The sequence below is a fragment of the Conger conger genome, chromosome 1 (genome assembly GCF_963514075.1).
Source record: "Conger conger chromosome 1, fConCon1.1, whole genome shotgun sequence".
In the NCBI taxonomy this organism is placed as follows: Eukaryota; Metazoa; Chordata; class Actinopteri; order Anguilliformes; family Congridae; genus Conger; species Conger conger.
The window spans coordinates 29,089,401-29,114,088 of record NC_083760.1 but is presented as its reverse complement, the minus strand read 5'-3'; the positions used below and the strand labels follow the sequence as shown (position 1 = coordinate 29,114,088).

The window sequence follows — 24,688 nt, the reverse complement described above, 5'->3', positions numbered from 1 at the left end:
TGCGGCGAATGAACTGAGTAACATATGAGACTCATGCAGGTACTTCTTGGAAGTACAAGTGAACGAACGAGTGAGCCAGACGAATAAATCTTTTTAACGCACAGAGCCAAAAGATCCGGCTCACCGAAATGAACTTTCCCATCATATAACCTAATTTAAACTATTTTAAATGTGACGCAGATTTGTTTGAAAGTGTTAGGTTGAGTAATCCTTTTTGTCAAGCTTTTTGAACAGTTTGGAGAGCTTTATAAATCATACTGTCACATATGTGAATAAAATACATAAACTGGTTAACTGTTTTAATCAAAAAATGAGATTTTCTGATCATTCATGTGTCTAGAGAAAAATATATGCAGATGTTTTGTATTTAGTTGGATTTGGAGACACTTCATGTCATGTGGGTTCAGTTTTGGGAAAACTCATGTGGAATTTGAATGTCTGTCGATATGTTTACCATATTTTGTACACAAGTTGAAATCAAGTTTGTGCTCAAATAAGTATTTCTTGGTTGGTCCTTGACTGAAAAATTGAGATATTGAGAAACATAATAATAATAAAACACTGGTGCAATCTGGAATTTCCATATCTCCCTGTCCTGCTCTTCTGTCCTCCCAGGGGTGTGTCATAGCGTGTGACATTTTGTTGCCAAAACGCAGGACAGGAGAGACCTCCGAGGATGGAAGCTTCTATGCTAGGACGGATGATGGGAGCAGCTGCTGAAAATGCAGGAGACACATCAAGCTATCTGCAGCCTGCAGGAACACCAGACTATGCTCGCTATGCTAGTGGAAGAGTGGGTGTTGTTGCTTTCAACGGCACTGGGCTGCAAGGCGCACCTTTCCGCCTGGAATATACCGGCCAGGGCCCCGACTAGGCCACCCTTTGGGCAACCATCTGGGAACGGGTGGGACTGAAGCCGGAGAGACTGCGAAAACTTTCGTTTAAGACAGTTGGTCTTAAACATATGCCTACACTCAGCAGGTTTTTGTCTCCTGCCGGCATTGGCGGCAACCCGACCACTGCACTCCCAAGGAAATCTTGGAAATTGGTGGCTCCAATGCCCCTAGCCAACTTCCGCTCGCTAGAGTGTGGCCATCGAGCTAGCGGTGAATCACCTGTCCATCGGAAAGGACACAGGGAGGAAGAATCCACGGAGCAACCCAACAAGGCCCTGCTCCCACTCTCCTTTCCCCTCTCCTTCCTTTTCCCCAGTCATTCCCCATTTTAACCCCGCCCCATCCCCAGTTTCCTGGCTTTACCACTCCCCAACCCCAGTTCCCTGTTTTAACCCCGCCCCGTCCCTAGGGCCCTGTCCCACCCGGCCCTTTGGCACCACCGTTAACTCTCCCCAGTTCCTGGTGTGTGCACAGGGATGTTCATTACTATCCGACTGCACAGATTGAATTTTCAATTGCGGCACAAAAGCACAGTATGGTGGCTGGGGTTAGTAGCCTGGTTCTGGGATGTGATTGCCCACGGTTTAGAGAGATGGTGAGGGTGAAGCTAGGCCTGACAAAGGGGGGTGTGCTCATTGTCCTTTATATCCATTGTCCGGGAGTACAAAACAACAAAAAGATGTCACTGCCCAAATACATTTGAATGCATCGTTTATCTACAGTATATTAATGTAGCCTGGCTTGTGGCAGTGTAGTCTAAATCCCTGCACATTCTAAATTGAAAAATCATTTCAAGCTTGTAGACGTAAGGCTGCACTGCATTGAAACCACAACTTTTGTTGTTGCACAATTATTTACCCCATGCAACCAATGAAACTCTGCAGTAGTTTCCTATTGATATATATTGCAAACAAAGCCACATCATTACTGGCAAACTCCTCCTCTTCAGCAGTATGTCCAGGTACATGGGGGTGGGGAGTATTAAAAAGAGTCATAAAGGTATATCGCTGTGGTCCCTGCCTGTGATATTAATACAGAAATGTGATTTGCAAATCCAATTGCAGGATTTCAGAGGCATCTTTTCATTGTCTCTACTGCTATTTAATAGTGTCTATTTTGGCAAACTTGTACATAGCATACCGTTTCATTCATGCTCTTCAGTTGCTGTTAAAACAGCTTGTATGTTTATTTTCTTTGAATTACCTCAATTATATTTAGGCCATTCTGTTATGTATGTGCACCGCACTTGAAGACACAACGTAGTAAACTTAAAGGTCAATTTGTCAGGCAGTTTAACATCTTATTCTCCTTAACTGCTTGAGCTATGCTTATACTAAATAAATAAACATCAATTTGAAAGTGTATATGAATCTTGAATTTTTTGATTATATCATATTGTTATATCACCATTCAATAGTCATTGCCTTTGTTATATTTTCAAAATTTGATGCATAATAACAACAATACTGTAAAACTTGGTACACATATGCAGGTATTCATGACAAGTGATATTTTAGGTCCACCATGTTCGTTTCCTGACATTACTTTTGTATTTTGATTTAGTTGACATGCATCTTTCAATATTCTTTTCACAAGCTCTTAAGTTCTTAAAGTTAATAAAGGAATCTTTTCGCCTGAAATAAATGGTTTGCAGTTTTATTCCTCAATGCTTGGCCTGCTGTACTTACAGTATGTGCAGCTCTGTGGCAACAGTTGTATCCAAACATTAATTTACTTCAAAAGGTTGAAGTTTCCTTCCCAGTAAGCATTCTTGGATGTTTTAGCTTTTTTCCAATTGCCAAATGAAAATATTCCATATAATTACAGTAGCAAATTGTATATGTGAAATGTTTTTAAAAATGCATATGCATAAAAGTGTTTTTTTTCTTATATGCACTTTATGTGTGTTTACAGAACAGCATGCAATATTAAGCTAACATACTGCCCTCTGCTGTACATCGAGTGTCATAACAAAGGCGGTGATATAATTCTAGGTCTGTACCCATCCACAGAAACAACTTTTTACCAGAGGCGGAAAATTGAGGTTCAGAGTCCTTCCTAGCAGTTTGTTCCAACTTTTGAATTTGCTAATCATTACAATTCTTAACCCAGGAGGTAGAACTAATCAGTGAAATCAACTGGCTGGGTGGAAGCTTTTTTTTTTTTTTCCCTTTCCACCTCTGCTTAGTACAGTCATTATCCAGTAGCTGAAAGGCACACCCAGCATCTGAATGTGTCATTGGTTATAATCATGGATCTCCTGTGTTGTCCAGTGGTATTAAACTAGAAAGCAGTTTGTATGCACGTGAAATCAATATCCTGCATCAGTTAACTTTAAGGAACAAACATTATTTAACATTTTGGATGATTTCTGAGTTTGGGTTTATTCAAATTCTGAAAGAGCACTGATCCAAAAAATGTTTTCTGAATTTCTTCACAATGAAAAGTGTTCAGACATAGCAATGCTTTGCTTTATGAAGCACCGTTGAACAATGATACTGTGAGTACTTAGCGGTAGCATAAATGTCTAAAATCCTATAATGCCATTGCACAAGATCAGCAATCAACTGAAATATAAAGTAAAAATAGGGTTAATTGCAACTTCAAGATAAATAAGAAGGTACTTCAACATAATTATATTAAATTAGACAGTCAAATTCAGAAAAATAGAAATGTTGCATTATATTGCTACTGCTCAGATAATAGTGATATAATTATTCCTGATAACATATAGAAACAGGATCACTCTTACAAACTGACACTACAGCACATCACATTGGTATAACCAATTATTTTAATTGACAAAGGCTGCTGCAGTATTAAAATGTTACAAATAAAGGGAAAAAATAAAACATTTGTAATGTTCTGAAGACATCACAATGCTGTACCAATTACACGACAAAGGAAGTTGTAAATTGATACCAGAACATAGGTTAGGTCACAAAGAAGACTGCTTTTTGGTCTGCTTTTTGATATGTTCAAAGGGACTGAGAAACAGAGAATGTGGCTAGAATGCTATACCGATCGAGCACGTTTCGTTTTCTGGTTCATCCAAAGGGCAGAGGAGCATATGTTGATAAAATGGCTGTTTTCAAAAAGTGAATGATGAAAATAAACTCTGTACAATGGTAACATAGAAAATATGATACAGGAACTCATGCAATTTGCATTCATCACATGTACATTATGCTTGTACATGCTACACTATGAGTGCATGTAAATAAAATGGGCCTATAAGAGGAGGGTAAAGAAGACTTTCTAAATCATTGAAATAAATAATAAAAAGATAAGATTAATTATACATTTATTAGTTTTATTTTAGCTGAAGTCATAGCCCATTTTAGTACAACATCCGGAGAATCCGACCCTTTCATTACATTACATTACATTATTGGCATTTGGCAGACGCTCTTATCCAGAGCGACGTACAACAAAGTGCATACCCATAACCGGGGATAAGTTCGCTGAAAGACCCTAGAGGGAAGTACAATTTCAACTGCTACCTGTACAACAAAGATAAGGACGAGGGCCAATTTTTTTTTTTTTTTTTTTTTTTTTTAACAAAGAAACAAACAACAGAGCAAAAGTGACCAAAGTTCACGATCCAAACACTGCTTACCTAGCTAACTAAAAATACCGATACACAAAGCAAGTCACAGAGACAACAATTAAGGTTCACAGGGAGGTAGGGAGGGATGGGGAGAGGTGCTGCTTGAAGAGGTGTGTCTTCAGCTTGCGCTTGAAGGTGGGGAGGGATTCTTCAGTTCTGACCTCAACGGGGAGTTCGTTCCACCACCGTGGAGCCAGAACAGACAGTAGTCGTGAGCGTGAGGTGGAGGTTCGGAGAGGGGGAGGTGCCAAGCGGCCTGTGGAGGCTGAACGAAGAGGTCTGGCTCAGCACCTACTCCACTCCTTGTTCAAGCAATGGTCCTGTCCCGCCTGGACTATTGCAATTCTCTGCTGGCTGGCCTTCCAGCATCTGCCATCAGACCCCTACAACTGATCCAGAATGCTGCAGCCCATCTGGTATTCAATGTTCCCAGACATTCACATGTCAGCCCCCTGCTCAGCAACCTCCACTGGCTGCCTGTTATGGCTCGCCTCAAATTGAAAATTTATGCTCGCATACCAGGCAGTTAAACGATCAGCCCCTGTATATATTCAATCCCTTATCAAGACCTATTCACCAACAAGACCCCTCCGTTCTGCCACTTTTTCCGCCATACCTGCACTTCACGCTCACGACTGCTGTCTGTCCTGGTCCCACGGTGGTGGAATGACCTCCCGGTGGATGTCAGAACAGCAGAGTCTCTGACCTCCTTCAAGCGCAGACTGAAGACTCATTTCTTCAGGCTACACCTTTCCCTCCCCAACTCACCACCATGATTAGCCTTAGACTGTAATGGCTGTAATTGTATAGATATTGTTACTTGTATAGATATTGTTGTTTTTTATTGGCTGTTGTATTGTTGTACTCAGGGTATTCTAGCTGCCAACTGTGGTATGCTAGTTTGGAAGTTGATTGTACTCTTCAAGGGTTCTGATTATCTGTATGGTTACACTAGGACTCAGAACTGTACTGTCCTCTCAGGCCCTCTTCGCACTTATACTTGTGTTTGATTTGCACTTTGTTGTACGTCGCTCTGGATAAGAGCATCTGCTAAATGCCATGTAATGTAATGTAATGTAGTAAAACACATATTTGCTCGGCCAAATAGTGTTTGTTTTTTTGTTCCCTTTTTTATGTTGTGTAATACATTGTTATTTTGTGATTTATATTATTGTTGCTTCATAAATACATCCTTGAAACAGTTTCTTGTGGGGAAAACAAGCAATCTATATCTTATTACGAATTTGCTGGAAAGCTATAGCTATATTGGTACAGGGCGGCCTGTAGCGTAGTGGTTAAGGTACGTAACTGGGACCTGCAAAGTCGGTGGTTTGGTCCCAGGTGTAGCCACAATAAGGCCCTTGAGCAAGGCCCTTAATCCTGCATTGCTCCAGGGGAGGATTGTCTCCTGCTTAGTCTAATCAACTGTACGGCACTCTGGATAAGAGCGTCTGCCAAATTCCATTAATGTAATGTAATGTATAACATGAAAAAATTCCCCTGCAAATTTGCCAAGCTCTATATTAAACAATATTATAATGCTTATAATGCTGTATAAAGTTGCAGTAACGTTTTATGGTGTCCGGGACACCCCCATGAAGTCACCTGACCTCATTTCAAACTTTTAATCTCACAGGAATCTCCCTACCATGGTTTTCGCTGATCAGCCACTGTTATGTTGTTCAGATAAGCTGTAGCTGATTTGTATTTTTAGCAATTTCATCTGTCACCTTGATCGTCAGATAAACTGGTCACGCATGGGTTATAAGAGAGGGAGAAAGAACATGACTTTGAACCAGAAAGAGGAGGAAAACACAGTGAAATATGATTCTCTTTAATGCCTGCATGGTAAGTATAGAATTTTACTTTTTTTTAATAGCCAATCCGCAATGCTACTCAAGCCAGTTTCCTTGTAGAGAGCTGTTGTTGGACAGGAGATGTTGACCACGTGCACCATTTTACTGTATAAAGATCTTACATATTCATGACAGTCACTTAGCAGACACTTAGCAGACACTTGAGATTCAGATGCAAAAGTGGAGAATGTCACTGTTGGTCTCAGGGACATAGACATACACAGATGACCCATGGCAATTTATACCACTTCAGCTTTCCAGCTGCATTGTAAAATGATGTCCATAATAGTTCGATTATCTGAAGACTTTTAAATCTAATTTGGGGTAGTTTCGTAAGGACTTTTCTGATGTTTAACTATTTTGGTGTCATAAAACTATTTCTTATGGTAACTACAGGCATGTCATGTCCAATTGTGGCCAGAAATTATATCATGGGTCTAGATTTCAAGATCTCAATCTTCAGCAGCCAGGCAAACTTCTATGTTAGGGCTCATCTTGTGTCCCTAACATGGAAAGGAAAATCCCTCTTGTTCCTTATTAAACATTTAGACATTATTATTATAAATTATTATAACATATTATTATAAACATTATTATAAATTACATTACATTACATTATTGGCATTTGGCAGACGCTCTTATCCAGAGCGACATACAACAAAGTGCATACCCATAACCAGGGATAAGTTCGCTGAAAGACCCTAGAGGGAAGTACAATTTTAACTGTAAAAAGGACGAGGGCCAATTTTTATTTTTATTTTTTTTGAACAAAGAAACAAACAGAGCAAAAGTGACCAAAGTTACCTATCCAAACACTGCTTACCTAGCCAATTAAAAATACCGATACACAAAGCAAGTCACAGAGACAACAATTAAGGTTCACAGGGAGTTAGGGAGGGATGGGGAGAGGTGCTGCTTGAAGAGGTGTGTCTTCAGCTTGCGCTTGAAGGTGGGGAGAGATTCTACAGTTCTGACCTCAACAGGGAGTTTGTTCCACCACCGTGGAGCCAGAACAGACAGTAGTCGTGAGCGTGAGGTGGAGGTTCGGAGAGGGGGAAGTGCCAAGCGGCCTGTGGAGGCTGAATGAAGAGGTCTGGCAGGGGTGTAGGGTCTGATGATTTTTTGTAGATAAGCTGGGGAAGACCCCTTAACTGCTTGGAAGGCTAACACCAATGTTTTGAATTTGATGCGAGCCATAACAGGCAGCCAGTGGAGGGAAGTAAGTAGGGGGGTGACGTGTGAGTATTTGGGAAGGTTGAAGACCAGACGAGCTGCTGCATTCTGGATAAATGTCATTCATGAATCTGTTATTATAGATCCAATTATACATTCCTTTTAATTGCGAGAATGTAACTAGCTTCACAGCATTGTCACTGGATGAGTCAGTCCTTGTCATTGCAGTCTGACTGAAGCTCTCTTTTATGGAGCCAGATTGATGACAGCTACTGTTACTGATTCTTATTGACTGTTTCACCTCTTCTGGCCAGTTGAATCTGGGGCAATTAGGCAGGTATTCCTAGAGTGTGGGTGGAGAGCCGTTTACAGGAAAAGGTGTATTGAAGTCTCGAGGTATGTTTTGCACAGAGATTCACATAGTACTGACTTGCCTATTAATGCTGCAAAACCTAGTGTGAATAATATATTCAGAAATCAAATTTTACAATGCCTATATTCAACTGATATTCTGATTCGAAAGTGGGGAATGTCGCTATTGGTCTCAGGAATACATGACAAGCCATCACTCAGACAAACCATATATGGACATCATACACAGACACAGATGAACCATGGAAATTGAATAACGCATTTCGCTTTCCATATTCATTTGATTATCTAAAGACTCAAGTAAATATTTTATCAAGCCTGTCATTTAATTAGCCCCTCTAGGCATCATCAACTTTTGTCAAATTTGCATTGTTTATATTGTTTAATTATATCATGGGCCGACATTTCAAGATCTCAAAGTTCAGCAGCCTGGCAACCTATTATGTTAGCCCTCATCTTGTGTCGCTTGTTCGGAGAGGAAAGGAAAATCCCTCTTGCTCCTCATTAACCAATCAAGTTTAATTTAAATTTAAATGTATTATATTTATCTCATGTTATTGTATGTGTTATTATAGATCTAAGCTTTATTCAGTGGTACAGTACGGAGCTTCACTCTTTATCCAATGCTATTATTCCTCTGGTACATTCCTTTTAATTGCGAGAATGTAACTAGCTTCACAGCATTGTCACTGGATGAGTCAGTCCTTGTCATTGCAGTCTGGCTGAGGCTCACAGATTGATGACAGCTACTGTAACTGATTCTTATTGACTGTTTCACCTCTTCTGGCCAGTTGAATCTGGGGCATTTGGGCAGATATTCCTAGAATGTGGGAGGAAAAAACATACTCTACTGAAACAAAGTATGTCTTTCACATCGAAGTACGTAAAATATGTTTGCTCAGACATTATCATAGACCTTTGCACTAATTCACCTATAAATGCTGCAAAACCTAGTGCAAATGTGGTCATTCTGACATACAGTATATTCAGAAATACTAATTTTTCAATAGTCACGTTCAATTAAAATCTAGAACTTTCTAGAAAGTCTCCACTGTCCCATTATCAAAGTAGATGGTATTTTTAGTTGGCTAGGTAAGCAGTGTTTGGATAGTTAAGTTTGGCCACTTTTGCTTTGTTGTTTGTTTGTTTATTTGTAAACAACAACAACAACAACAAAAAAATAATAATAATAATTAATTCAAATAGGCCCTGGTCCTTATCTTTGTTGCACAGGTAGCAGTTGAAATTGTACTTCCCTCTAGGGTCTTTCAGCGCACTTATCCCTGGTTATGGGTATGCACTTTGTTGTACGTCGCTCTGGATAAGAGCGTCTGCCAAATGTCATTAATGTAATGTAATGTAATGTAGATGAACAAAATGGCTTCAACTCTGCCCTTCTCCACTCCCCTAGCAAAGTGTATAACAATGTACTTTTCACCGGAAGTCTAGGTGAGTTCATCATGCTCACGCCCACATACTAAATTACATATTCATTACGAATAAATATTTTACAGATGTTACAGTCGGAAATCATTGTTTTTAAATGTGAACAATGAACATTGGAAACGATAACTCATATAGCCATATAGGCTAGGCTATGTTTCACTTTTGTTTCTGAATAAGCGTATGTGAGATACAACAGACAATATCCTAGAACATAAATTGTTTCAGTAGTTTCAGTGTTCAGATAGGACACATTGGGATTCTGGGATTACAGTAAATAGGCCTAGTTATGTTTGTATAGATTTTTACTTTGATCCAATGTTGCTGGTTACATATGAATTAGTGTCTTGAGGCAAACCATAATGTCATGTTCGTGTTCTTACAGGCTACTGTATCCTACTCTGCAACTTGTGCTTGAAACTTACCAGCTATTTTGTAGCTTTCAATGGGCTGGCCACATGTATGATCTGTAATTGGCTATGGGAATATTTGTGGGCTTTGCAAAAAATAACATTTATGAAAGAGCTATTTCTTTAACACAGGACGTCGACATTGATGACGGTGAAGCCAAAAAGCTTGTCCTGATTTTCTTTGCTCCACATAATTCCAGTAGAATGGACAAGTGGTAGTGGGGGAGTGGAGTGAAAACGGACTGAAAAATAATGCACCCCCTCTGTCCTTGAACCCTAAGGTGGCATGCTGCCTGGCCAGCCTCTTGGTGACCACACAGGCAAAACAGAAGTCCAAAATTGTCTGCAGCTCCAAGTTGATGGTCACGCATAATTATCAGGTAGTGCCCCCTGGTGGTGTGGTGGGGAACAGCAACATCCACACCAGGTCCCTGTCTGCCTGGACATGGAGGTGAGCCACACTGTAGTGAGGCTGAATAGGAGCCTGATATACCATTTTAGGAGTATGTTTGAGAGTGATAGACAGGAAGTGTGCCTCAGATAAGAGTAGGGGTGCTTTTATCAAACCACTACTGTTACCTGTGCTGGGTTGAGTCAACCGGATCAAGTTCTGCCACAGTATTTGCTGAGATGGTAAAATTGTTTTAAAAAAAGATCCCAGCAACACAATGCAGTATACACAATGCAACATCCAACAGCTCCCGACACCAATCCATATAAAATGCCTCTATCTGCTCCTCTTCTCCCAGGATAAACTTTGAGGAGAACAGGATTCCCAAGACCATTTCTGAGGCAGTCTGCAGCTCCAACTACTGCATAGATCCCAAGAGCGGGCCTGGTTGGACCCAGCATGATGTCAAGCTGAACTCCGTGCCGATATCACAAAACCTTCTGGTACTGCACTTCGACAAGGCCCTGGACTGCTACCACGCCTCCTTCATCCCTGTGACCTTGGGCTGCACCTGCGTCCGCGCCAGGGTGCCATAAATCAGCCATCGAAATTAGAAATTAGTCATATTTACTTCGGGTTTTCTTTTCAGAATTTGTAGTTTGACTTTTCCATTAAATGGTGTGTAAGTGTTTCCCCAAACAGATGGCATTAGCTTCCTTCGCTACTGCGAGTACAATCACTGGATTTATCCTTAATTTTGATTTGAATGATCCTTAATTTAATGATTAAGGATCATTAAATTTGATCCTTAATGAGATACAATTTTGACAATTCAAAGGAATCATTTATTTTTCTTCATGCAGTTTTGTGAGTTCAACAATGATTAAACTTAGCGAAAATGAGTTTACATAAGTAAATTATTAATTTAGGTAAGTTAATTATTTTAGAAAAGCAAGGATCAGAGGGAACCAGTTGATGTCACTAGATACGATAGTATGAGTTGCTTTTGCTTTGAAACTGACTTGAATTATAGCAAGACTATAGCTATTTGTTATGTACATTCAATCACATCAGTGTTGAATGTACACTTATGACCAAACCATAATACATAGAATGGTACAAGGTCATGTTTTTTCATGTTATATATAATGTGCTTGTTTAGTTGATGTTCAATAAATCCTAATAAAATGAGTGTCACCATTTCCAATAAAACATTTTTGTGACTGATTTCCAAATGGCTATTACCTTTCTGGCTGATATTACCAGGTATAGCCATCAGGCACTGCTGTTAGCATTAAAAAATATTGGTCCACAGTAAATGCTCTTTTCTCACTTGGATATTGTGTAGTATGTAGTATGAAAAGCATACTACACCTCATTTGACGTACTTTTGCATATTGTTCTTGTTAAATTTGCCATTTCCCCTCGTGCATACCAGATTACCACTTTTCTCTTAACAATGGAAACAAAACCAAAATTATATGCAAAATTATAGTGAGCATCGTCAAAGAGAACCCTGATTGTAAAATACTGCTTCACATATTCAAAATAATATCATATCATGAAAGAAATTCAAATGAATACAACACATTAATTAAAAGGCGGCACACCCTAGGTTGACACACAGTATGACACATGATCTTGAAACACAAAGAATTTATGTCTAAATGTTCGCACTGAATGTCACATAATTCTGATAATTTGCTTAAAGGTACAATAGGTAATTTCAGACTTCTAATGGTCAAGAGAGGAATAGCAGCAATGAACACCTTCAAACCACAACACTGTTATCCCTCCCCCATCTCTGTAAACGCGCTGACGTTGAAACTCCATTGGCTCAGGCAATTAGAACCAATTTTCAACCAATGAGCTCAAATTATTGTACAGTTATACAAGGTTTTGGTACAGAGCGTCGGGCCGTCAACTGTACATTTTGAAACCCGAATTAAACACAATAAACACGGGCAGAGGGTGAGTCAACATGTTAGTGAGTCTTTTTCAATGATAGGAAGGAATTTACAATGGTCTTGCAACAATGTTTTAACACAAAGATTTTACCTATTGTACCTTTAATTTTAACTCTCATTTTAAGCTTTATAGTAAAGGCAAAGAGGAAGTCAAACAGAACCCATGTCCCACAGTTGTGGTAGTCCAGGGCAAGTAGTCGAGGAAGCGGATCTCTGCCTAACCTTAAGAGCAAATGCAAATCAGAAAGATAAAACAATACAAATTTTCACTGGCCAAGTTTCACTCATGTTACATTTGATATTTTAGGCACTACACACACTCCTATCCAGAGTGATTTACACAGCTTACATTCTCAACACACAATCCATCTACTGTATATATCTTCATATTTACTGATGCAATTAAGGTTGAGGCATTGCTCTTATTTTGTTTCTTTCTTAGCGTACGATTTGGGGTGTCTCGGTGGCGCAGCCTGTAGAGCACTAACCGCATGCGCATTGCGAGCCCCGACGTCAGCGGTTCGAATCCGACCGTCTGACAATTGTCGCATGTCTTTCCCTCTCTCGCTCCCATTCTTCCTGTCTCTCTATACTATACTGTCCAATAAAGCTGAAAAAGGCCGAAAAAGTATCTTAAAAAAAAAAAGCATACGATTTGTCAATGGTATGAGAACAATTTTATTTGACAAGCACTGACTTAAAACAAGCTTATACACTCAGTGAGCCCTTTATTAGGTATTTTTTAGACTTGTTTTTTAGACTTTAGACTTAGAGGTTTTCATGTGTTGCATGTTCAGAGATGCACTTCTGCATACCACTGTTGTAATGTGTGGTTCTTTGCATTACTGTGACATTCCTGTCGACTTTGACCAGTCTGACCCTTCTCCTCTGACCTCTCTCATTAAGGCATTTTTGCCCACAGAACTGCTGCTCACTGGATGTTTTTTATTTATCGCACTATTCTCAGTAATCTCTAGAGACTGTTGTGCATGGAAGTCCCAAGAGATGAGCAGTTACAGAAATACTCAAACTAGTTTATCTGGCACCAACAATCATGCCACGGTTGAAATCATTGAGATCACATTTCCCCATTCTTTTGGTTGATATGAACATTAACTTAAGCTCCTGACCCACATCAGCATGATTATATGCATTGCCCAGCTGCCACACAATTGGCTGGTTAGATAATGGCATGAATAAGTAGGTGTACAGGTTTTCTAATGAAGTGCTCAGTGTAAATTGTAAATTATTTTACACTATTGGCATTTGGCAGACGCTCTTATCCAGAGCAACGCACAACCAACTGCAAAGTGCATACCCATCACCAGGAACAAGTGCGCTAAAAGACCCTATAGGGAAGTACAATTTCAATTGCTAAGAGTACGACAAAGATAAGAACAATTTGATAAATCTGACAATGGATTATATGTAAAACGATTTTTGTGCAACACAGCACAATAGCATGTTAAACACTTACGTAGGAACAATAAACAGCTTACGTAACCAAATGAAACTAGCAAAAATATCATCCTAGCGAACAAATTATTACACTTCTACTTGAGAGAGAAAAAAAAATAGATCTTAGGATATTACAAGACTAAAAACACTTGATATTTTTTGAAGTGAAGAAAATTCAAGTGCAATGTTGAATAACAATCATATGGAACCATATAGAAAATGACAAATGCAAATAATATTGCCCTGTTAAATTTTCCAGAGGCTGAAGTGTTTGATGGCACCTGATTTTCTTGTTCTACCAGGATATAACCCTGCCAACACCTCTTGTGCCAATAAGAAAAAAAGAAAAGTAAATATTGATGCCCGTATTCTGAGATCTGGCAGAGATATGCTTCCACAGACTAATACAAGCCTACTAATGCAAGCTGATAACTTCCTTACAATGTGAGTAAATGGCCATAAGATGGCAGCATAAACAGAAACACTGTTTTCAGTCAGTCCAGAATTATTGGAACCCTTGATAAAAATGAAGAAAAAAGGCTGCATATAATAAACAACACAGATAGTAATCTACAGTGGGCTCCAGAATTGAAAATGAACTCAAAATGCTGAACATGTAAAAAAATGCTGTTTCATGTTTATTCATGTTTCAATGGAACCAACCAAAATCAAACATTCATTTAGTAAATAATAGATTTAACCAAAATTTAGGTCTCATAATTATTGACTCCACTGGTTTAAATGACCTTGGCCATGGAATGATTGTTGGTGGCAGACAGGGTGGTTTGAGTATCTCGGAAACTGGTCTCCTGGGACGCACAACAGTCTCAAGAGTTTGCAGAGAATGGCGCAAAGTGTATCCAGTGTTACGCCAGGTAGGGAGAGTATTAATCAGCAATCTTCCCTTGAATATTTTCTATCTAGCACCTCGTCTTGGCTAAGGTGCATGACTGGGACCTGTCTGGACCCTCAAGGTTGGTTCAAGCCTTGGTTTAGCCACAATAAGAGCCACACAGCTTAATTCCACATTGCTCCAGGGGGGATTGTCACCCGCTTAGTCTAATCAATTGTAAGTCGTTTTGGATAAAAGTGTCAGCTAAATGACACATAATGTAATCTGCTGAGAGAATTTCAATTGGGAGGGCATTCCATAATGAAGAGAGAAAGATAAATGTTTTATTGCACAACTAGAATACATTATAAGTAGAGTGTGTGTATGCATGTGTGTGTGTGTGTGTGTGTGTGTGCATGTATTTCATGTTTTAACCTACAATTTCCAGCCCAGATTAAAAAAAGGCAAAATAGGAGCACTTACCTACACAAATAAAGCAAGAGAGAGAGAGAGAGTGAGCGAGAGAATGAGGAAGTGTTTGGAGTTTGTTTCCACGTCTCATAACATGAACTTTGTAGCTTACACTAGTGAATGAAAATCAACAGTATGAGTGTAGCAACTCCTGTAAAAGGCAACTAAGAGGAACATTTTAAAGGGAGAGAAAGACAGAGATGGAGTAAGTCAGAGAAAGGGGGATAGAGAAAGTAGGGATAGAGATAGACACAGAGAAAAAGTGAAAGAGAGACATGCCAAGGCAGGGGGGTGTGGAAGTGTTGCTGTACCTGTATCGTATGTGACAGAGCTTTACCAGTCATTACCACCATCAGTCAGTGAAGACAGCCCTCCAAATACTGTAAGTATTGACGCTCTTCACTGTCCTAAACCCTCCCAAGAACAGGTGCTTATGGGACTCTCCCTCTCTCTGAGTTCTTTTCGTCCTTTTTTACTGTTTCCTAATTACACACAGCCAGGAGTTCGGTCCACCCATTCATTGGCTGAACACACAGCTGAACTGCCAAATTGTGCTCACAGATAGTAGTAAAATGTGCTAGCAGTACCTCTAATTGCTCTGTCTGTGTATTGTTTTATACATTACTGTCATTGAATGACACATTGTGTGTATTCAAATTATCCCGTTGTGGTGAACATTTGCCCTTTAGTTATCCATGCCTATCAATGTGTAACCAGTGTTGTAAATGGAGATCTGTGTTTTTACGGTGGTTACTTCTGAAATATAGCCCAGTTCACTCAAAATTCAAGACGCTGTAAAGACAGAGTTGTTTTTCCGGCAGGGTTAGGTCTGAGTTGAGGCAGTGTGGTTGAATCTTGTCAGTCACATGTACTGTAAGGGTGTGTACCACAAGCCATTAGATTCAATTGCTTTAAATGTAAGAACAAACAACCACTTAACAGTTGCATTGGTTTGTCTTTAATAACATGTACACTTACTGTAAATGCAAAAGTATTGGGATGGTGATACAATTTTTGTTGCTTTGGCTCTGTACTCCAGCACATTGGACTTTGAATTTGAAATAAAACAATGAATATGACGTTATTGAATATGAAGTGCATTATCCGGATCCTTATATCTGTATTGGGTGATCCGTGTAGGAATTACAGCCCCGTTTATAAATCGTCGCCCCATTTGAGGGTAGGGTAAAGAAATATAACCCATGTCCCTCTGTATTCATAATCCTGTGTGTACAGTCAATTAAACAGGTATCTGCATAACCTCAAGAGCAAATGAAAATCAGAAAAATAAAATAGTGTTACATTTGACATTTTATGTATTTAATGGATTTACGCAGCTTACATTGTTAACACTTAACCATCCATACAGCGGAATGTTTACAAAAGCAATTGAGGTGAAGCACCTTGCTCAAGGACATGATGGCATTGTTCCTATTTTGTTTCCTTCTTTGGTGTGCATCATTTACCCAGCAGGAAATCAATATGTTTTGTTTCCCAAAAGTGCTTCTCAGCACTCTTTGGCCCAGCTTTTGTAAAGAGGAATAAATGGTGGAATCGTACACACAGTGATCACTCTATTTGGTAGACCTGTACCCCAGCTTATTAATGCAAGTATTTAACCAGCCATTCATGTGGCAGCAAGTAAATGCATAAAAGCATGCAGATGTGGTCAAGAGGTTCAACTATCCTTCAGATCAAATGTGGAAGAAATTTGATCTGAATTTGACAAAAAACTAAAAACATCCTGTGAGCAGCAGTTCTGTGGGCAAAAACGCATTGTTAATGAGAGGTGAGAGGAGAAGGGCCAGACTGGTTGAAGCTGACAGGAAGGGGACAGCAACTCAATTAACCATGCATTACAACAGTGGTATGCAGAAGGGCATCTCTGAACACACAATGCGTCAACCCTCTACAGTAAGTGGCTACAGCAGGAGAAGACCAATAAGTCTAAAAAGTATGTCTAATAAATACCCAATAATGTGCTCACTGAGTGTATATGGAATGTGTACGTGGAGCAAAGTAACATAATTAACATAACATAAACATAATATGAAATTAATCATCATTATATTTAGGACTTCGCTGCAAATCCTTTGCATTCAAAACAACATTGGCTCAAGGAAATGGAGCAGGCTGTGGCACTAAGTGTCTGCTTGTGTTTGCTAATGTGATCCTGAATGTCATGTTGTACAGTTGTGGTATATTTGTTCCCGTGGTGTGTTTGCTTTTCTCCTCCAGAGAGACCGGTTACACTGCAGCATGGCTCCAGTCGGGATGCAGGTGCTGGGCTGGGCGGCCGTGAGCTCACTATCCCCGGAGTTCATCCTCGCATCCCTGATCGGTCTCATCGCGCTCATAAAACTCCTTGCCGTCTGCACAGAGTGCAACAGGTCAGTAATTTATTTATAAATGGTAAATGGCAGGCATTTATATAGCGCCTTTATCCAAAGCGCTGTACAATTGATGCTGCTCCATTCACCCATTCATACACACACTCACACACCAGCGGCGATTGGCTGCCATGCAAGGCCCCGACCAGCTCGTCAGGAGCATTTGGGGGTTAGGTGTCTTGCTCAGGGACACCTCGACACAACCCGGGCGGGGGATCGAAGTCATGTCGCCCCACATGGCCTCCTCTGGATTAAACCCTATCTGCTGTCCTAGTAGTTATGGATTGGCAGTGTCATGCAAACCCCTTGTAATATAGCCAAGTGGCTAAGGTGCTTGACTGGGACCAGGAAGGTTGGTGGTTAAGCCCCAGTGTAGCCACAAAAAGATCAGTGCAGCTGTTGGGCCCTTGAGCAAGGTCCTTAACCCTCACATTTCTCCAGGGATTAGCTCCATCTTAATCTAATCAATTGTAAGTGGCTTAGGATAAAAGCATAAGCTAAATAACTGTAATGTAATGTTGTGTAATGGATTCCCCAAAGAATGAAACTTGAAATTTAAAAAGAAAGAAAGAAAATGTCCACTTGTGGTCATCTTCAGAGCAAGAAGGTACTGAGTTGGAATCCTGACTGTAAAAGGGTTATGTCTAGTGTATTGTGGGTAACTAGAGAGAATGAAATGGCTCTGAATTCAGTGCACATCGACAAAGCTAAAGTATTTGTGCTCAATAAGTAAGTAAGCTTTTAGGCTGCTGGCCCCAAAAGTATCCAGCTTTAGAAGGTTCCAGCAACGATTCTATATATTGACCAGGGAATCTTGGTCCTTGATACTAAGATGTCAGTTTGAAACAGGAACAGTACCAACATCTACCATTTCAGTTGCCTTAAAATCAAGTCAGGTATATTGCAGACATTTAACATTGAGTGCAGTTCTGTATATCTGCAATATTGAGTGCAGTTCTGTATATCTAAATATCTGGTCAGAATCTTTGAAAGAATAACAAAAGAAACCCTCCTAGTAACAGATTCATTCTAGAGCTGAACTTCTGCATAATGGGTAGTCAGGCATCGCAGCTGAGCATGACATGACGCTCCCTTTTGCATTCCAGGAGCGGGACCAGGCCATTTTGTTGGTTCCAGGAATCTGTACGATGGGGGAGTGGCCTTGTCTCAATGTGTTTTCAGAACAGGTTCAGAAAGATGACAAGTTCACAACAATAAAAATCCAGCAAGGGCTAAGAAAATAAAGGCATGCGGAAAGCAAATGTGTAAAAGCTTTGAATCGTTTGGCCTTGTTTCACTGTGGGGGTAGGCTCTAGGCTGGCATGATGTAGATAGACTAGTTAATCATTCTCTGTGTTTGTGATTAGACCCATTTGTTTAGAAATTAAGAGCTGTTATCTATACTTTTTTACACATTGGGATCTTATCAGAAACAGAACAGGTGCTGTTGCCTTTTAAATGTCTTTTAGCTTAGCTTAGCTAAATACGTGAGGACCCTGTTTAGTAGTGTATGTGTGTGTGAGAGAGAGACAGAGAGAGAAACAGATATCTTTTTCCAACACCTACACATGTACATAGATGTCTAAAACATGACATCACTGCATTATGGATCATAGACAATATAACAATATATGACAACCCCAGTCTGATGGGTGGGTCGTAATACCTATGTGTCATGCAATCCCAACTATAATCAGAAGAGGGCAACAAAAACTTCAGAAACTCCTGTGGAACTGAATTACATACGTACACTCACGCACTTTATTAGGTATTTATTAGACTTATTTTTTAGACTTCTACTGCTGTAGCCTATCCACTTACCGTTATGATGCGTTGTGTGTTCACAGATGCTCTTCTGCATCCAACTGTTGTAATGTGTGCTTATTTGCATTACTGTCATCTTCCTGTCAGCTTTGACCAGTCTGAATATTCTCCTCTGACCTCTCTCATGAACAAGGAGTTTCTGTCTGCAGAACTGCTGCTCACTGAATGTCTTTTTTGCACCATTCTTTATAAACTCTAGAGACTAGTGTGCGTTAAAATCCCAGGAGATCAGCAGTTTCTGAGATACAATCATTCCACGGTCAAAGCTATTTAAATCAAAATGTTCCGCATTCTGATGATTGATGTGAACATTAACTGAAGCTCCTGACCCATATCTACATGATTGTATGCATTGCACTGCTGGCACACAATTGGTTGATTAGATATTCGCATGAATAAGTAGGTGTACTAAAGTAAAAATGTTCCTAATAAAGTGCTTGATGAGTGTATATTAACTACACTCTTTCACAATGAAGTTATAGAGATGAAATCACAAAATTAATCACAGGAATGTTGGGCCAATGTGGACATGTTGTGTTGTGCTTTCTGATAGTTGTTTGTAACGGGCAATTTTCACACAACAGTTCTCAAGTATGGCATATGAAAGGAATAAGGTTGTCCTGTTTTCGCTGAGACATACTGAGTCAGGAATGGTTTGTGCCGAAGAAGATGGGGTCTGCCCCCTGTATAGAGCTTTTATGAATACCCTAACAAATTATGGGTTCTCTATGGTTACAATCAATTGCTAATGCAGTTACAGTATGTCACAAATCTCTTTTGCAGAAGTGGTTTTGATGTGGAAGAGCGCACTCAAGTAAAGAGATCCCCATCGACTCTGATACGGGTGGTGAGTAAGGAGAATGATAAATATTCAAACACAAGTCACAGAGCAGCTCTGTTGTTTGGCTGGTTAAACTCAAGGGGTTTTATTCACTTTGCTAAATATTCATTTTGTAGACTTGACACAATTAAACCAAAGAGGTGTCATTTGGTTTACACCAATTTCATTATTCTTTCTCTTTGTCTCTCTTGGCTTCAAGGAATGCTTTGGCAATTTTGAGACAGCAACGCACTTTGCTTAAATGATTGCATGTACACTGTATTCTAAAGAGCAGATGGATGATTTTTGGCCACTAAGCGCCATTTTAGAAGGAATCTGCTTGCAGGCCTTCACACAGACCTTCTTAGCACTGTCTCGTTAGCATCATCTTTTGTGTAACTACATTACCCTTGTGAAAAAAACAAGAGTAAGGACAAATATAAAGAATAGATGTATATCTGTCAGAGTTTAACTTGTGTAATATTTGTGACAAGGAATTAAAAATGTGTAGTACACTTTGCAAATGTAAAATAAAAAAATAAAAAAAGGTGTTCAACAAATACAAAACTGAGGTATGAATACTACTGTGTACGAAACATTTTGAACTTTTGTTTTGTTTCTATTATGTTTTGTTTTTTATAGCCTAAACCTAGTAGTGAATATGTGAATATCTTATGAAAAAATGGTAGGTATAATAATTACTATCTCTTTATGTGGTTCTGCATCATACAGGTTCAAATGGAGGATGTGGCAATGTCCAGAGAGAATCCCAGTTTTGAATACACAACAAAAGATGAACAAGGTGGACCTTTCATCTCTAGCGTTCTGAGATTAAATGCAAGCAGTGAATGTCATATTTACAAAATGGCTGCCAATATTATCCCATTTTGTCACCCGCGTATCAAACAGATCTGCAGACATGGTGGCTAATGTTTATTTGTAGCATTTATGCTGCCTTCAGTTGCTTGTTTTTAAAAGGTGTCAGCGATGCTTCAGTTAACACTAGCATTTCAATTAAAAAACTAATTAATTTTTGACATCTGCATTTTTGAAACGTGCAGTTTTCTAATGGCAGCCACCAGCACAGTACAAACATCATCATTTTGTACAATTAACACGATTGCCTTTTCACACCCGAGTAAGCATCAGCTATTAGCTGTTATCGGCTGTTATTGGTTTTTTCCCTCACTGTTCTGTAGGTCCCAGTCCCACAATCGAGAATGGATCCCTTCACATGTCTGTTAGATCTGGGGACGTGTGGTACACACCATGGAGAAGCCATACAATTAATCACCAAGGCAAGATTATGTTATCTCTGCAACTGATATCAACAGCACACTATAATGTTTAGTGTTTGGCCAACTCTTACCAAGTACAGTACATATGGTCCTTATTTGACCCGCATGAACTCTGTAAGAGTTGGATTTACCACTGGACATTTTACTGAGCAGTTAACATCACCAACGCAGTTCCATCGGAAAAATAATACCGTTATTATTATTATTGCTTTCTTGAGCATTAATTGCTCAGCATTAAAAAAAATGCTGACAATAATCATGTGTTTTCTTTGCTTTTTGCCTCCGCATTCCCCGGCAGATCACCCGGGTGGCATACTCAATCATGAGCCGAACCCAGCAGGCTCCATTTCGGAATCTCCGGCCAACAATCGTCCCGGAATTCCAACACCCTCTGGAGCGGCAACCATCCCATATCGGGGGGAGGTGAACGCCCGCCCACCAGTCCCTCAACGGATTTCAAGTCTCCCGGCAGAACACCCGACGGAGCACGTCCAGCCCCTCTGGCACTCAGAGAAACAGGAAGTCAACGGAGTCTTTCCGGAAGGTTCTGCCCTTTCCCTGCATCAGCAGCGGATCAAAGCCCCGCACACCTACGAGAGCCTGGAAGACATGGAGGCCGCCATCACCGAGGAGACGGAAAGTTCCGGCTACCACACTGTGGAAGAGCTCAACGCTTCAACGCCTCATGCGTCCGACCACTCAGATGTGCTGTCTGTTCCCACCGCATGTAAGGGGGTGGAGGATGGAATGATGGGCATGGGACTGAATGGTATGTATGCCCAGGTGAGCAAGAGATACAAGGACCCCACCCAGCCACTGACAGTCTGGGGAGAGCCTGTTCCACTGCCCCAACTACCGCTGGAGGAAGAGGAGGAGCCTGCTCCACCAGTCCCATACAGGAACTTGTAGTACAAGATGTCGGAATCCATTTTGACAACTGGAAGTTATATACAATATCAACACACATGCATTATTATTATTATTACAGAATGGTAAGGCTGAGAGTAACATATGTATACACACTTGAATTCATGTGAAAATGTATTTAAATACTGTTAAACGTTGCCTTTCTCCGCATTTTGGAATAGATACAGATTGCTGCTGTACATTTTCACATTTGTACACAGTCAAATCTTTTCTCAGGCAATTCCCAGTTACATGTCGACCATACATCATTGCTGAATCAATTATTTAAGATGGGACAGACTTTACATTCTTGTAAAATAGACTAAATCTCAGCGTCCAAGTTTTATCCGATTATTGTGTTCTGTTTTTCTTGTCACGGTTGTGTCTTCTGGCACAACAAGTATTGGTTTTCCAACCAAAACATGGATTATTAGACCATTAAAACAGGGTAAAGTGTGATCCATTTCCCCTCCGCCAAACAATGTCCTGTCTTGTTTCTAGTTGAAAGTATGCCAACTGCACTGGCTTGTCAGAACAGCCCAATCCCTTTAAATGAGCACTTTTCCCACCACCAGGGTGTATCTTTATTTGCTGCCATGGTGTTGATTTACTGACACCACATTTGTTCACTGTCCCCAGCACAGGCAGTTTGGCACTGTCCCAGGTCCGAGTTGCATCATACTATATGAGCTGTCGAATGTCTGAAATGCATTTGAACATTTCAGACATTTAGACATTCAGTAACACAATGCCCCACCTACAGTCATGGAGTCATGGTTGAAGCGATAAGCCATGAGAACCTGTGGTTTTTTATGTAATATTACAAATAAATCTGTTTACAATATATGCAGTAACTGGAATAGCATAGTTACGCATGATGATATTTTGTTCACACAAAAAAATATTTTTCTGAATTGTGTATCCAGTCAAATACATACACAGCAAAATGGTCGGTTAAATCAACTCTTACAGATTATAATTTTAATCATTTCACTGTGTATTTGAAATGCATGTTAATAACCAGATCTACCAACATATGAAGGAAGAATATTGTTCTCACTGTTGTCAAAAATTTTGTTGTTGGTGGGGGTTTTTTTGGCAGCAGCAATAACAGACAAATAGGAAGAATGGAGTCAGAAAATGGCTTCTGCGATAGGTCAGTGAAAACTGACTTACTGTATCACTAGAGGCACAATTTGGTTCTGCATTAGGTCACTTTCCGGTTTAAATGGGACTATATCTGAATAAAACATTTGCATACAGATCTTGGACCTCAGATGTTTAATCTGATGTCTTTGCACAAAATTCAAAGGCATTCTTAAAGGAATTAAGTTTTGTTTGTAAACTTAGCAGAATTGCATGTCACTCTGTACAGCACAGAAAACAGCAATTTTATATTCTTCTTAACTTGTATTGTTATCTCCAAATAGTTGCAGATTGTCACCCCATCACAAAGCCAGTGATTCTTGAAACACCTGTATATAATTTGTATGATGAATGCAACTGCATGAGTACATTCATGGCATTCCATAATTTGATTATGGATGGGAAATTAATTTGCTAATTATACAACAGACTTTTGATTACTAATCTTTCCATGTTTTGAAAGCACTTGATTTGAAATTGTCTGATTACTGGTACTTTTTAGTTTTCATTCATTGTCCCAAATCATTACTTACAAAATAGAACAGTTATAGAAAATTTCCTATAGCATTCACATATATGGCACTGTTACCTTAGTAGTTTCTGTGTATGGTTGCATTCATCAGTAAATGTTTATTTGTCAAAATGATCCTCTTGTCAAGTGCTCTGGAATTATTGACTCACAGTACTGACACCGTGAAAGCCACCTTATAACTGATGGATTTTCATGAAATGAAAATTCAGTGCCACCAGTCCAAGCCCACAAATCATTCACACACATCTAGTAAAACAGTAAGCCTGAAACAACAGCGAATTTCTATTTTCTGCAGTCCAAATTGTTCTTTGGTCATTGGAACAACGGCTTGCATCTCAGTACCCAGACATAATACATCTGATGAATATGTAAGGCTACTAATATGTATTATTAATGAATTATTAACTGAACTCACGCGTTCCCCTCAATACTTTTAACATTAGCTTGAGTGCTGGTCTGTACAGATAAAGTATTCAAATTAATATGCACCCAGGGTATTAGAAAAGCAAAAACAGGATTTTTTAAAAGGCCGTTTTCTACATATGGGTCAATCTCTAGAGCTTTTTTGAATGCTGTGCGGGTTGTGGAAAAATAAAACATCTTCATCAGTCCTATCCACTTCAATTAACTAGAATGGCTTCGTTATCACTGATAAGAAGAGTATGGTGCCACTCTCGAACCAGCACTCTATCAATTTTCTCTTTGATAAAGCCATGTCAAACTATCCACCAAGATCAATATATTCTACTCTACTATTGCACTAGAATGCTTCTGCCCAGTCTATCAGCGCCTCTACCATGCCAGCCTCACCACATATTTTCTCCCTGCAACCTGCCACTGAATCACAGGTTATAAAATAAGTCTTGACCCTAAATCCATTGAACGCAGCTGGA

General features: G+C 39.7%; 2 protein-coding genes across 2 annotated transcripts; both read left to right on the top strand.

Moving 5' to 3' along the window:
• The first annotated feature begins 676 nt into the window (after nt 1–676).
• Nucleotides 677–10,747, top strand: il17a/f2 (interleukin 17a/f2). Its single transcript, XM_061233168.1, has 4 exons — nt 677–857; nt 8,483–8,531; nt 10,164–10,211; nt 10,510–10,747. Exons 1-4 carry the CDS (start codon nt 677–679, stop codon nt 10,745–10,747), a joined length of 516 nt encoding a protein of 171 aa, XP_061089152.1.
• Nucleotides 10,748–14,957: 4,210 nt separating this feature from the next.
• si:ch73-204p21.2 (uncharacterized) lies at nt 14,958–23,909 on the top strand. The gene is made up of 6 exons (XM_061259072.1): nt 14,958–15,261; nt 17,118–17,269; nt 19,877–19,940; nt 20,646–20,715; nt 21,113–21,211; nt 21,510–23,909. Exons 2-6 carry the CDS (start codon nt 17,139–17,141, stop codon nt 22,118–22,120), a joined length of 975 nt encoding a protein of 324 aa, XP_061115056.1. The 5' UTR covers nt 14,958–15,261; nt 17,118–17,138; the 3' UTR covers nt 22,121–23,909.
• The last annotated feature ends 779 nt before the right edge of the window (nt 23,910–24,688 follow it).